Source organism: Mus caroli, chromosome 11 (assembly GCF_900094665.2).
Source record: "Mus caroli chromosome 11, CAROLI_EIJ_v1.1, whole genome shotgun sequence".
NCBI classification, from domain to species: Eukaryota; Metazoa; Chordata; class Mammalia; order Rodentia; family Muridae; genus Mus; species Mus caroli.
In genome coordinates, this window is record NC_034580.1 from 99,290,192 (window position 1) to 99,303,928 (window position 13,737).

The following is a 13,737-nucleotide window of genomic DNA, read 5'->3' on the forward strand; positions in this document are numbered from 1 at the left end:
AGAAAGGAGACCCATCCTTCCCACGGAGGTGTGGAGAACGAGAGAGAGAGAGAGAGAGACAGAGAGAGACAGAGAGAGAGATAGAGAGAGAGACAGAGACAGAGAGAGAGACAGAGACAGAGACAGAAAGAGGAGGAGCTTTCTGGGCCTTACTGTGGTTGCTGTGTTTCCAGTCATTGCTGGGGCCTGAGACCAGCCACCTGTGGAGAGGGAGGGAGGGAGGCAGATGGGGCTCTGAAGAGATCTAGTGAAAGTCAATGGTGGTAGACAGTACAACCCCCCTCCCCCCATGGCTGCTGCTGAAGGTGGTGGGGGAAAGACACAAGAAGATGCGAGGGTCACCGTGGGACCTGGCAACCCAAGAGGATGGAAACACAGGTCAACAAATGCAAGCTCACGGCTCCCTGCAAGTCACACTGAAGCCCGAGCCCTACCTAGCGTGATGGCGTTTGGAAACGGGGCCTTTGGGAGTGACTAGGTTTAAGTGAGGTCATAATTGAAGTTGGGATCTGACCTTGGCAAGACCAGACCTTTAGATCCACTCCCCTTTAAGAACGTGGCTAGAAAGTGCTGCCTGCAAGCCAAAGATGCCCTCGTCCCCCCACCCCACCTCATCCCACTGTGCTGCAGCCTCAGCAGGAACATCCCGCCTCCAGCTTTGTGAGGAACACATTTCTGTTGACTAAGCAGGTTACAATAGCAGCTGCAGCTCTCTGAGCCAATGTGGCCACAGAAATGCTTGTATGGCGCTGTCTGTCTTGACAGCCTCTGAGAGGGTAGAACCCACGATCCTTCAGTTAGCAAATGAATTAAGACAAGGTGGCAGGGGCTGGAGTGTTGGCTCAGAGGTTAAGAGCACTGGCTGCTCTTCCAGAGGTCCCCGAGTTCAATTCCCAACAACCATATGGTAGTTCATAACCATTTATGAGGTCTGGTGCCCTCCTGTGGTCGGTGGGCATACATACAGACAGAACACTGTATACATAATCAATCAATCGATCAACCAATCAATCTTTTAAAGAAAGAAAAGGAAGGAAGGAAGGAAGGAAGGAAGGAAGGAAGGAAGGAAGGAAGGAAGGAAAGGTATCAGCTGAGCCTGATGACGCAATGTCAGTGCTTGAGAGGTGGAGGCAGGATGGTCAGAAGTTCAAGGCCCTCCTCAGCTGTACACTGAGGCAGGATGATATAGGCAGGCTGAGGTCCAGAGTAGCTTTCCACATCCTACAATGCTCTGCTGAGAGTCCAAGGTGTTTAAGCTAGAATCCAGTCTTCCAGGCTACTACCAAAGTACATTCGCCAAAGTAGGAGAATAAACATTTTATTTAACAGTTAGTCATTAGCTTGCCTTAGGACTTTAAATATATAGGTATACAGCAAGAGGCCTCCATTTGTCTCTTCTGTGCCCTGCTACCATCAGGGCTGGGCCTGCATCAGCCGTACTCACTGGGAGCCCCAAGCTCCAGAACGCATGCGTAGAACCCCTGCCCCAGGGCACAGTGCCAGGCACATGAGGACCCACAATAAATATGGACTGCATGAAACCAAGGGAGAAGCCTGTGGGAAAGGCTGGCATAGTCTGAATGCTCAATAAATATTAGCTATTATTGTTTGTTGAGTCAGTGGGAGTGGGTAGAGCTGGGGGCTCAGATCCATAGACTGAGGTGCATGAGGGAGGAAGCGGGCAGCTGATACAGGTTCAACTGTTTGCCTAAGGCTGTGACCTCCCAGACAGGCCTCTGCATGGCAAGTGGGTACCAGGTAGGCATCCAGCCAGCCAGGGTGTAGACAGTGGCTGGGGGCTTCAGGTAGGCACCCACCCAGGGTGTAGACAGCAGCTGGAGGCTTCTATTTATGCTGTCTCCCTCTCAAACAGCTGTGGTAGGTTCCCTGCTGCCTTTGGGGGCCCCCAACCTCTAACCTACACAAACTGCTCCAGCATTTATTCTGGTCTACCTACAGGCTGTGCTGTAGTGGGGCTGGGGCGTCACTCTCTTCTAGAAGCTGGGCTTGCTGTGGGGATAGCCTTTGCAGGGAATCAGACCACCTATGGACCCCTGAAGTACTGTGACTTCTGCAAGCCCCAGATTGCCAGGTTTGGAATGTGGTTAGTATGAAGAACTTCTGTAGAGAGCGGGTGTGGCCCAAGGAGAGAGGGAAGCATCGGAAAAGTTCTCAGGAGGCCTGCATCAGAGTGGCACTGGAGCGGAAGGCTGAGGGAGGCAGTCAGTGGCCTGGGCTGGCAGCCAGGGTCAGTCCTCCCCTGGCAGCAGAGACAATGTCAGTAGCTGCTTCATGACCTCTTGCGTAGTACGAGACCTACAGGGTCTCCACCAAGGCCTGGACAGGTACAGGCTTAAGGAAAACAGAATGCCCTCACCAAAATCCCCTCTCCCAGCCGGGGTTGGGTGGGNGGGTGGGTGGTGGTGGGGGAACTAGAAAGACATTTACCTCCCTCCCCCAGGCACGTTCTCACATCCACACAATAGGCGGCGCTGTAATTAGGGAAAGGGCCCTAATGGAGAGGGAGAAATCACATTTCATGAACTGCCCACCAGGGGTCACTGTACCCTCTGAATGGAGGGGCGTTGAAGTCACAGTGCAGCGGGGGTGGGAAGCGGAGAGCCTCAGAGGAGGTCCAGCCTCACGGCCTCCAGCTAACCCACGGTCCACAGTCAGTGCGGTGGGAAGATGTCCGCGCACTGATGTAGGATGAGTTCCACCACCTGGTTCTGGAACACCATGGTCATGGGCATGCTGGCCTCCTCCATCTCAGGCCGCAGCAGCGTGGGCCCGAACACTATGGCCACATTCTGCACAGTCATACGGTTCTGCTCGCCATGCTCGATCACCCTGCAGTGGGATTGGTGGGATTAAGAGGTTAGAGATTGGGGAGTCTCTCAACATGGGCTCCAGTCACGACTAGCCCTCCTCTTTTGCTCTAGGAAATATGGCTCGCTCACCGGCAGAGATGCTGGATGAGCAGTCGGAGGGTGTCCTGGTTGGGAGCTGGCAGCGTGCGCACCAGGTCACGCACGCAGCGGCTGCGCTGGGCTGGGTCCTGCAGCTCTGAGTGAAAGAAGAGACCAGAGATGGTCTGCTGGCTGTAAGGAAAGCGGGCCAACCTCCCCATCCTTTCTCTTCCCAAGCCACTCACTAATGGCTGCTATGAACTGGTGGAAGTGCGAGAAGGGGAAGAGAGGTTCCGGCAGCTCTCGGAAGAAGAGCTTCAGGGCACCCGTGATCACGTGGACGTCTTCCCAGCGCCCGTCGTCCAAATCCAAGCGTTCATCTGCAGCAGGGAAGGGCCCAGGGGATTGAGAAGCAGTCAGCACCCCCTCATGCCTCCAGGCCCCAGGGCAGGGACTGGAAAAAGGCCTCACCGTGATCCACCTTATAGCGCAGCTTCTGGATGGTGGCCAGGTTCCCACTGATGCGGTACAGCCCATCAATATCCAGCCCTGCGGGAAAGAAAATGGCTGACCCTGGAAGGACTGGGGCTCCTAACGATTTCTACTCAGGCTTTTCATACTCGGAGTTTTTCCAGCTCCTTCTTCTTGACCCTGTGCTCACCCAGGGGGGTCTCCACCCTTAGCTCCCTAAAAGCTGGTCGCGAGGCGCTGCCTGTCTGCGCATGCATACATACCCCGGGCCTCGACGGTGCGGATGCATTGCTGCACGAAGCGTGGCACAGGGCTCCTCTCGCGCTCACACAGTTGAGCCAGCGCGCATCCAAACACCTGGTCTGGGGGAGAGGTTGGTCAGCGCTGCCCTGCCCCGCGCCACCTGAGCCCGGATCCCGGCGAACTGCAGGTACCTTTGATGTAGCCCTTGTCCCGCAAAGACTGCAGAGTGGGTCGTCTCTGTAGGAATTTACGGAGCTTGTGCCGGACCCTGCTCAAGTCGCTTTCCAGGCCTCCGGGGCTAAGCGAGGGTGAGGCTGTCACAGACCGAACTCAGTCAGCAGGTGGCAGTAATGGCCCTAGACTCCTACCAGGGCATCACTTCCCGTCTCCCAGTGGGGGAGTCTTCTGGTCGCCTTCCCACCTGATCCCATCGCACACCTGCGTTCTGCCGTACATCCTCCTCCCGCCAGCTTCCGAGGCGCTCACTGGACCCGAATTCAGCACTGCTGGGCTCACCTTCCTCCCCTTGGAGCAGGTCTGCAGACTGGCAATCAGACAACCTCAGAGAAGCAAGGCCTGGGGCGGACTGGGGCCTCTTATGAACTTACAATTCATATTGTAAGGCCAGACCTCTGTTGATCATGCCAACAGTACCTCCTGTATCTGGATCCCTACAACCGAAATCTGTACCCAGTGCTAACCCATATGGAATTAAGAGACAGATATTATCAGGCCATTGTCATATAAGTAGCTGTTGATTTTGTCAGAGCCCTGGATCAAATTCAGGACCATTTGCATACCAGGCAACCCCTCTGTCACACTCTGTCACTAAGCTATACCCACAACCCATAATTGGCACTACTGGGGCTGTGGCTCCAGGGCAAAGCACTTGTCTAGAAGACAGAAGGCCCTTGGATTCAATCTGTTAATGCTTTATCTTCTAGTTGTAGCTGTCATTCCTGTCTGGTTCCTAAGACCCAATTCCTGAGTCTGGTTCCCTCCCTCCCTCCCTCAAAATGACATGTCTCTTCAGGTTGTTCCTGTCCCCTCCTGTAGAGTCTTGCAAAACCAGCCCCAGAGCTGGTGTCATGAGGTTCTCTGTGCATAGTTGAGGGGCCTGCATAAAAAGCTCAAGCCCTTCCCTATCAGCCCTGGAGGTTCCCCGCTCTGCCTACCAGCTCCGAGATGCCTTCGGCAATGGCTTTGTGCCAGGTGCTGATGATGGCTTCGGAATCGTGCTGGATCAGGTACTCTGAGCCATCTCGGCTTCGCAGCTGGAGGGACAAGTAGTCACACAAGTCAGTTCCCTATTCCTTGACCTACCTTGGGAGTAGGCTTAGAGTGTGTGTATGTGTGTGTGTATGTGTGTGTGTGTACTGAGAGGGAGGTGACAGGTCCCTGCCCTAAGCAACTCAGAGCCTAATAGAGCAAAGGCCACAGCCAGGCCTAACTCTTCCTCTTTGTTTAATGCTGTGGGTAACAGGTCCAGTACAGTTGAATCACTTTATGGGCATACAGCTCATAGTTATATGAGCTCATTGCTACCCGCCACAGAACACAACAGGCCTCCCCCCAGGTCCCAAGCAAATGATAGAAAATTCCTATGGAAGATCCTTGCTGCTGGAAGAGCAATGGGGAAAACTACAGGGCGGAGCAGAAGCAGATGTTCGCTGATCCCAAACACCTGGAGGCTATGGAGTTTCGCCAGCTGCAAAGCCTGGCTTTAGAAGTCTACATCAGTCTTGCCCTTTGGTCCAGAGAGAGGCAGATAGCAGAATCTGGTTCACACAGTAGGGGAACAACTTCTAGACTCAGAGAAAACTGTCCTTTGGTTCTCCTCTTTCAGGTTCTCTTCAGCCTCTAAGAGGCTGGAGAGGTGGCTCAGCCAGCTGTGAAGAGAGCTTGTTGCTCTTGCAGAAGATCTGGGTTTGGTTCCTAGCACCCACCAGGTGGCTGACAACCATTCAGTTCCAGGGAACCCAATACCCCTTTCTGACTTCTGTGGGGTACCAGGCACACATGTGATGTGCGAGCATGCGTGTGTGTGCGCGCACACACACATATATGCATACATGAAGGCAAAACATTCACATATATAAAATAAATAAATCTAGAACCAACTAAAGCTTGGAGAACCGTAAAAACAGAACACCAGGGCTCCCGGCAGCATGTCTGGCCATGCTTCTGAACTTCTCCCTAATACGCTATCTGAAGCAGCCCTAAGGTCCCAGCTCAGTTTCCGCGGAGCTCTTTAGAAGGACACTTGTCCCGCTAGACCCCAGGTTCATAGAAACCCATTAGAAAGCTCTTTAAGAACCGAGAATCAGGAAACAGCTTAGATTCCCCGGAACGGAGAAAGGATCCTCTCCCCCACAGTAAAGATCTGTCTGTGTAAGTGATGGCTGTCCCTCCAAGAGACAGTAAAGATCTGTGAAACTGATGGCTGTCCCTTTTCTCTTTTGCTGCCAGGAGAACCTAACTTTTTCTCAGTGAGCACCAGAGCATCTGCTACTCACTGTCTGTCCCTAGTTCCTCCCCAGGCTGGACCATCCCTAACTTGTTTGGCCAGCGGCTGGCTACTGGTTTTTGTTAGGTATTTATTTATTTATTTATTTACCAGTTCATTGCCTGTGGTGTGTGTGTGTGTGTGTGTGTGTGAGTGTATGTGTGCATGTTTGTGCCTGTATGTATTATGTACATGTGTGTGTGTATTTCTGTGTGTGTATGCATGTGTGTGAATGTGTCTATGCATGTGTGTATGTGTGTGTTCCTGTGTATGTGCCTGAAAGTATATGTGTATGCCTGTGTGCTCACACACACGTGTGTGTATGTGTGCACACATGCGTGTATGTGTACCAGTGTAGGAATGCATGTGTGTGTGCATACATGTATGTGTGTGTGTATGCCTATGTGTTTGTGCACGAGAGTGTGTGAGTGTGTGTGTGAATGTTTGTGTGTGTGAGTGTGTGAATGTGTGTGTGTACTCACATGTACATGTGGCCAGGTGGAGGCCAGAGTCCAGCCTCAGATGTGGTCTACTTTTGGTCTTGTTTGTTTTTTGACAGCGTCTCCTATTGACTTGGAACTCAGCATTTAGGTTGGATTGGCTGAGCAGCAAGGCTCTCCCATCCCTGGGATTACAAGCATGTGCCAACACACTGCACATTCACATGGGCTCTGGGGATCATCAGCTCCTTCCGCTTGTGCGATAAGTACTGACTAAGCCATCTCCTCAGCCCTCACTGCCTATGTGTTTTTCTTGTGTTCTGCCTCACAGCTCTTAGGGACCGTCAAACCCCTGAACACTGAAGGGTGGGGCACCGAGACCTTGGCAGAGTCTTCTTGTTCTACCAGCTGAGGAAGCCAGACCAGCTTGTCGCTGCTTTATTTGATGGGGACCCAATAAAAACCGGATTCTGGGCTCTGGCCCATGAAAACAGGCTCCTGGCTCAGCCCATCACAGTGAACAGCTAGAATCAGAGTCCCTGGTCTCAGGCTGAGAGGAAGAAAGCGTTCTGGGGGGTGACCTTCTCTCCTAGACACCTGCTTCTTACCCTCAGGGGCAAGGTTGGGGACTTCAGACAGCATGACAACATTAGGCATGAGTCTTTGAGTCTTGGTAACTCCAGCCCTCCTTTCCACGGGCCCCCATTTCTCAGCCCTGTCTGCAGTGGGGTTCACAGGCCCCCTTCCCTGTCCAACCACTCACCTCTAACACATTCTTCTTGCTGGATTTGTCTTTGGGGGCCCAGGAGAGAGAGGCCCCCTTCAGTTCGACCGTGTATTCAGGGGTAGAGAGCTTGGAAGGCTGCCTCTGTGGGGAAGGAAGGAAGGAAGGAAGGAAGGAAGGAAGGAAGGAAGGAAGGAAGGAAGGAAGGAAGGAAGAAGTAAAATTATAAGGGCATCCATCCAGATGGGCTTGCTAAAGCCCCTGGTTCTGACACTCTGGCCCCTGGTGCATCTTTGTCCTAGAACCTGATGGCAAGCAGGAGGGGAGGGCAGGAAGGAACCAACCCCATTCTGTGAGCAGGGATCCTAGGCCCCAACCCCCCTGCTCTCCAGACTGGAGCTGACCATCCCCAAGGACAGTTCTTCAGGCCTAAAGTGGTGGGAGGTGTTCGTACAGGGGTGAATCCGCCATCACTGCCCTTTGACACTTGGGTAGCCATCTTTAAGACCAGAAAAAGAGCAGAAGGTGTCCCCTTCTCAGGGACGGGTCTCACCAGGCCGCCTGCAGCTGAGGTCTTTGAGTCTTTGAAGAAGGTCAGGACCCCGCCCTCCAACACTGTCCAGGAGGTGCTCCAGTGCTTCTTCCTGAGGAAGGAGGAAGTGGCGGTGGGTAGGGCTTAAATTTGCTCCTGGGCTGGAGGACTCACTGGACCCAAACACACACTAGGACATTGAGTTTTAAGAACATAGCTTGGGGTACTGGCTTGAGAGGGCTGGATTCCCCCAGATAGCTGGTAGCCAAGGAACCGTAGGATTCCGTTTCCTCACAGGACCTTGTATGGAGATGCTACCATGATTAGTAACTGTGGCATATGGGAGCCTAGGGGAACTTCATCATCCAGGGCCACCCTGCTAGGGTTGGGTCTGGACAGGCCCTCACCGAAGTCTCTTCCCCTTGTCTACCGTCTTGGTACGATGGAGGACTCCTGCCTTGTCCAAAGTCTTGATCTAAGAGAATGAGGGGAGAGGGAGTAGTCAGGAGGGAGGGGGCAAGTAGGAAGGGACAGAAGCTAGTGTCTCCTTGGTTGGAGGCTCCCCACAGGCTAAGCTCACTGAACCCTGTCAACTGCCCAGCTGCAGGAGGGAGGGTGATGTCCCTACAGAAGTAGGCACAAGGTTACTCTAGGGCTTTCCTGTTCTCTCTACTCTGGGTCTTACAGAGAAGGAGGACTATATTGCTCCTATCCCCGACCCCAGACTCCATGGCCCCTTCCCACCTTCTCCTCTGGAGGGCTAGCCTGGGCTGGAGTGTCGCTATCCTGGCTGGATTTGCGGACACTTCGAGGGGCAGGGATCGGGACCTGGGGAGAGATGCATAATCACTTATCATTCTGTCCAACCCCCGCACCCCCCCAACTCCTCTCCAGCTATCTCCCTTCCCAAGCTGGTTACCTGGGGCAGCTCCCACTGAACAGAGGAGTCCTCTAGGTTGTAGAAATATGGCTTCCCGTGCTGGTCCTCCAACCTTACCCACTGTGGACACAGGGATGGTCAGGGCCCTCAGCCTGGAGCCCAGGGTAGGACTAAGGGCTGGAGCACCAGACTTAATGTTGAATGGCACGAGGTGTTCACTTTAGATTTGAGGGGAGGTCCTAGTGGGGAAGTCGGGAAGGGAGTGAGAGCGAAGCAGTCTATGTCTGTCTACTAGTGAGGTCCTACCTGCTCTTGAGTGAACTGGTTGGTGTAGAGCATCTGCTTGTCTGGGGTAATTTGACAGGACCAGCCAGGGGGTGCAACCAAAGGAGAAGCGGGGCCCGGATCACTGAAGGAGCCCACAGGAGAGTAATCCTCTTCAGGGTAACTGGCCAGTAATTCGGGGTAGTCTGTTTCAGGAGTCGGGGGCTGCAGGGACCAAAAGATGGAGTCAGAGGTTCTCTGTCTCCTGCATCCCCTATCTTTACTCTCTAGTCCTTGGGGCCAAGAAGCAAGAAAAAAAAATCAGGGGCCCTAGGAGAGGGGTCTGCCCCTGCTCTCTGATCCCAGAGAAGCAAGAGGTGGGATTAGCAACTTCAGAGGCGGCCTGCCCCCATTCTTTGGTTTCTGATTAACATGAGAAGAGATTAAAGACGTCCAGAAATGCTCTGCCCACACATACAGCGTCCCACCCATCCTCGGATCCCTGAGAAGCAGGAGGTGGAATCAGTGGACTTGGGGTGGCCCCGCCCCCTCACCCTCTGCTGCCCGGGGCTTCGCGGGCTCAGGCTGGGCTGCATTTCCAGTTGTTCCTGGTGATCTTCCTCCAGCTCCTCGGTCTCGTCCTCCCAGGCCGTCTCACCGGTCAAGGGGTTGTAGAAGAAGACCCTGCGGCTCTCCTCATCCCAGTACTGGCCCCACTCTGTCTCCAGGCTCTCCCCGCTGCCCACAGAGGCCCGGGAGGTAGCCGGGCTGGTGGCTCCTTCAGGTGTTTCAAAGGGTGACTCCCAGGTGGTCTCGCCCGTGTCTGGGTTGTAGTAGTAGGGGCGCCCAGTGCCCGTGTCTGTGTGCGTCTCCCACACTGGGCTGAGCCGAGGAGGAGCTGCAGCTGAGCGAGGCGACGTGGCCCGAGGTTGCCTCTCTACATTGGCATACACTGGTTCCGGGGGGTCGTCCACCTGCGGGTGCCGAGGGAAATGACTTTTAGGGCAACTCCAGAGTCACACAGTGTGGCCATGGACATGCGTGCTTTGATCATCCCAGAAATTGTGGCAAAAAGAAAAAAACCATGTCTTTGAAAGTGCTGCGTGTCGGTTTATTGTATAACAAGAACTCAGCTCTGCGTTTACAGAGGAGTCTGCACTTAGGCGAAATGCCAGCAGGAATAGACCAATGGCCTGGGATCAAGTCTTTAGTGGGCTTCATTTGGGGGTCTTCTGGTTGTTCCGAGAGAGCATGGGAGAGAGCAGAGCAGCCAGATGGGCTGGGCTGGAGAATTAAGGCTCAAAGCAAGGAGTGGTCCCTTTCCCCACAAAGGACTGGGGCATCTAGGGTTTCATCTGGTTAGTCACGGAAGAGAGCTCACTGTGTGATTCACACTTTCTGCTTCCCTGCTGGTGGAGGGGCAAAGTCTCAGGCCATCCATCACCTGCCTGGGCTTGGGCTCTCCTTCCTGACACTCCCTGCCCCTGGCCTTGAACTTTAAGCTCTAGTTGCACTGAAGTCTCTGGGTCTGTCCCTGTCCACGCGGGAACTTCAGCAGATCCAGTGCCTTCAGTTCCCTTGCAGCCAGCCTGTCTGTGTCCAGGTCCACCCAGCTCTCCCCAGATCCCACCACTGTCCCCACCACACGCAGCCCAGCAGTGCCAGCCCCTTAGAAAGATAGACAACACCATTATCAAACCCAAGCCAGCAGAAATGCACCAGGGACTGATAGTTTCCTAAGAACACGTGATGCTCTTAGCAAACAGTACACCTCAAAAAGCATTAGCAATATGGGTGGGCTGTGGTTTGACTCTAAGTACTGCACACAATCAGGTAGTACATTTCTGTCACTCAGAAGACAGAGGCAGAAACTCACGTGTTCAAGGTTATCCTTGTCTACCTGTGGGGTTTGAAGCCAGGTTGGGGTATATGAGACCCTGTCTCAAAAAGACCAAAGCCAAACAAAATGCAGACAGAGGATCTATCTGGGCAGTGTGATTATGGGGGTTATGCTTGGGGGAGAGGGAGGGCTGGGTAATTGAATCCTAGGCCTCAGGTACAAAAGGCAAGTAGGTATTTGTCCAATTCTCTTTCCTTTAAAAAGGTTGGAGCTTCCAATTTTTGTAACAGTAATTAAAACACACACACACACAATATATATATATATATATGTATATATATACATACATACATATATGTATATATATACATACACACACACACACATATATATCAGACACACACACACACACACACACACACACATATATATATATATATATATCAGACATACACACACACACACATATGTATATAATCATCACAAAAGTTCCTCCTCCATGGCTGAGACACCTGTGTAAGGGAGGCATGTTCTACTCAACCTGGCTCTCCTCCCTAGGAAGAAACATAAAAATCGCTCATTTGGGGCTGGAGAGATGGCTCAGTGGTTAAGAGCGTTTGCGGCTCTTGCAGAGGACCAGAGTTCAGTTCCGAGCACCCCCACGACGGCTCACGAACCTCTAACGCCAGCTCAAGCGGAACCAACTCCCTCTTCTGACCTCCTGGGCCACCAGGCACACACGTGGTGCATGTACATACATGAGTGTTTGTACTCACACACATACAAATAAATTAATCTTACCGCCACCCCACCACCACCCCGCCACCAACCCCAGTCACTCATCCTACAAAGATTACTCTGTTCTGTGGCAGGAACTGTGCCAGGCAGCAGAGAACAAATGGACTGAAGTCCCTGCTTAGTGCGAGTGGCCTCCAGGGCCCGCACGCAGGTGTGGTGCACGCAGGTGTGGTAAGTGCGGCGTGTTAGTGTCGGGCACTGCTGAGAGAGATGGCAAAGCCGGAGGCTGGCGAGAACGTTCAGCAGTTAAAGGCACTTGATGCCAGGCCTAGCAGCCTGAGTTTGAACTCCAGCACCCATTTGGTGGAGGGAGAAGACTGACTGCCCAAGTTACCTTTTTACTTCACACATGGGCACCTGATCAATAAATAAAATATAATGTTTAAAAAATGGAGGCTTGGTGAGACATGGAGGTCTCAGTTTTGCCAAGTTGGCCTGTTCCTGGGATGCAGGGGGCTTGAGCCCACCAATTCCCCTCCGTTACCCCTTTAGGATCCCATGGTGGAGACAGACTTCCACCCACTTCTCCTTTCTCCCTGACCCCAAACCCCATGTGGCATCCTGTGTTTTGGCTGCACCAGGTGCTCCCTGCCTCTCCAGAAGAAGGTCCCCAGCCACTTCCTGGCCTTTCCGGAGGCCTTCCCTTCGCCTGACTTCCTCCTGCCCTTCCTGCTCACTCTGACTTTGCTTCTTGGGGAGCCTCGAGTCACAGGCTCTCTGGAGAGCGATCTAAGCTGCTCATCACTTTGTTCGGGTCCAGTGGCATGCTGCCTTGGAGGCTGGGTGGCTGACCACCTACCTGGCCTCCTTCCTTCCTTCCTTCCTTCCTTCCTTCCTTCCTTCCTTCCTTCCTTCCTTCCTTCCTTCCTTCCTCTCTCTCGCTCTCGCTCTCTCTCTCTCTCTCTCTCTCTCTCTTCCTTCCTTCCTCTCTTCCTCCCTCTCTCGCTCTCTCTCTCTCTCTCTCTCTCTCTCTTTCCTTCCATGTATATGTAGTGTGTATATGTATGTATGCGTGCACACATCTATGTGTATGGCCTGATGTTGACACTGCTTCCTTCCTCCACTTAACTCCACATAAATGCCACCTTACATATTGAGGCGAGGTCTCTCCCTTGAAGCCAGAGCTCACTGACTTGGCTAGTCCAGCTAGCCACCTTGCTCTAGAGATCCCGTCTCTGCTTCCCCAGCACTGGGATCACAGGCAGACTTCCATGCCCACCTGGCTTTTACATGGGTATCGGGGATACAAACTCTGGGCGTCATGGTTACACAGTGAGTGCTCTACCCACTGGGCCATCTCCCTAGTCCCTACTGGGCATGCATCTCTTTGTGAGTACGACATAGGACCATGTGCCCAGTGCCACAGGGGCCCCCTTCAGGTGAAACAATGTCCTGAAGCCCATAGCAGATCTTCTCAGACACTGCTTTATAGGCAAGTCAATTCTGTGGCAAATGCCAGAAATAAGCACGGTCACACAGAACAGATTGTGAGAAAGGAATAGCTGGGATGCGGCTTTGAGCCACAGCACTCAGGGGATTTCAAGGGACAGGACAGAAACCATAATGACAGGGGACAGAGAGGACAGATGTGCTTCCTGCGTCACAGTTGGACACACCAGGGCTGTGGCCTTGCCTATTCCAGGCCTGGGGTTGGAAGGGTCCATGGGTGATAGGGCGATGACGACGTGGTACTGGGCTCTTTGGAGCGGGGATTTATGCTTGACAGGCTACAGGAGCTAACAGGGGTCTCGAACATAGGACACGTCAGCAGGTATGGGGGATACTGAAGAAAGAGAGAGAGGTTTAGGTCCCTGGAGTGACAGGGCTAACCCAAGAAGAGACAATGCAGAATCACGAGGTGGGAGCAGGAAGAAGACAGGCTTGCCCCAGAGACACCAACTGCTTGGGATGGAAGAGAGGGACCCTCAAAGAGGCAAGCAGGCAGACCCCATTCCTTGAGGTGGTCTGCAAGCTGCAGCCATGATGATCTTTCAAACTCCAGAGCTCTCTGTGAGCTCCCCACACCCCCAGCCCGGGGGGGGGGGGGCAGGCTAAGGAAGCTCTCCTCTGTTAGCATGGCTGGTTCTGCTGGGTTCTCACTGCTGCTGGGGCTGCAGAGGCTCTTTCAAC

At 53.3% G+C, this 13,737-nt stretch overlaps 1 protein-coding gene across 3 annotated transcripts in view; it reads right to left on the bottom strand.

Annotated features, from left to right (window-relative positions):
- Positions 1-1,302: 1,302 nt before the first annotated feature.
- Positions 1,303-13,737, bottom strand: part of Arhgap27 (Rho GTPase activating protein 27) — a 32,046-nt gene continuing 19,611 nt past the window's right edge. For all 3 annotated transcript variants that reach the window (XM_021176305.1, XM_029483435.1, XM_021176306.2), the window contains 15 exons: positions 9,524-9,943; positions 9,012-9,194; positions 8,745-8,825; positions 8,570-8,653; positions 8,233-8,300; positions 7,847-7,937; positions 7,333-7,437; positions 4,799-4,897; positions 4,062-4,167; positions 3,815-3,937; positions 3,644-3,742; positions 3,381-3,458; positions 3,155-3,289; positions 2,961-3,066; positions 1,303-2,850 (listed from right to left, as the gene is read on the bottom strand). In XM_021176305.1, coding sequence (XP_021031964.1) covers positions 2,673-2,850; positions 2,961-3,066; positions 3,155-3,289; positions 3,381-3,458; positions 3,644-3,742; positions 3,815-3,937; positions 4,062-4,167; positions 4,799-4,897; positions 7,333-7,437; positions 7,847-7,937; positions 8,233-8,300; positions 8,570-8,653; positions 8,745-8,825; positions 9,012-9,194; positions 9,524-9,943 — 1,956 coding nt within the window. In that variant the 3' untranslated portion in view covers positions 1,303-2,672. The remainder of the gene's footprint in view (positions 2,851-2,960; positions 3,067-3,154; positions 3,290-3,380; positions 3,459-3,643; positions 3,743-3,814; positions 3,938-4,061; positions 4,168-4,798; positions 4,898-7,332; positions 7,438-7,846; positions 7,938-8,232; positions 8,301-8,569; positions 8,654-8,744; positions 8,826-9,011; positions 9,195-9,523; positions 9,944-13,737) is intronic.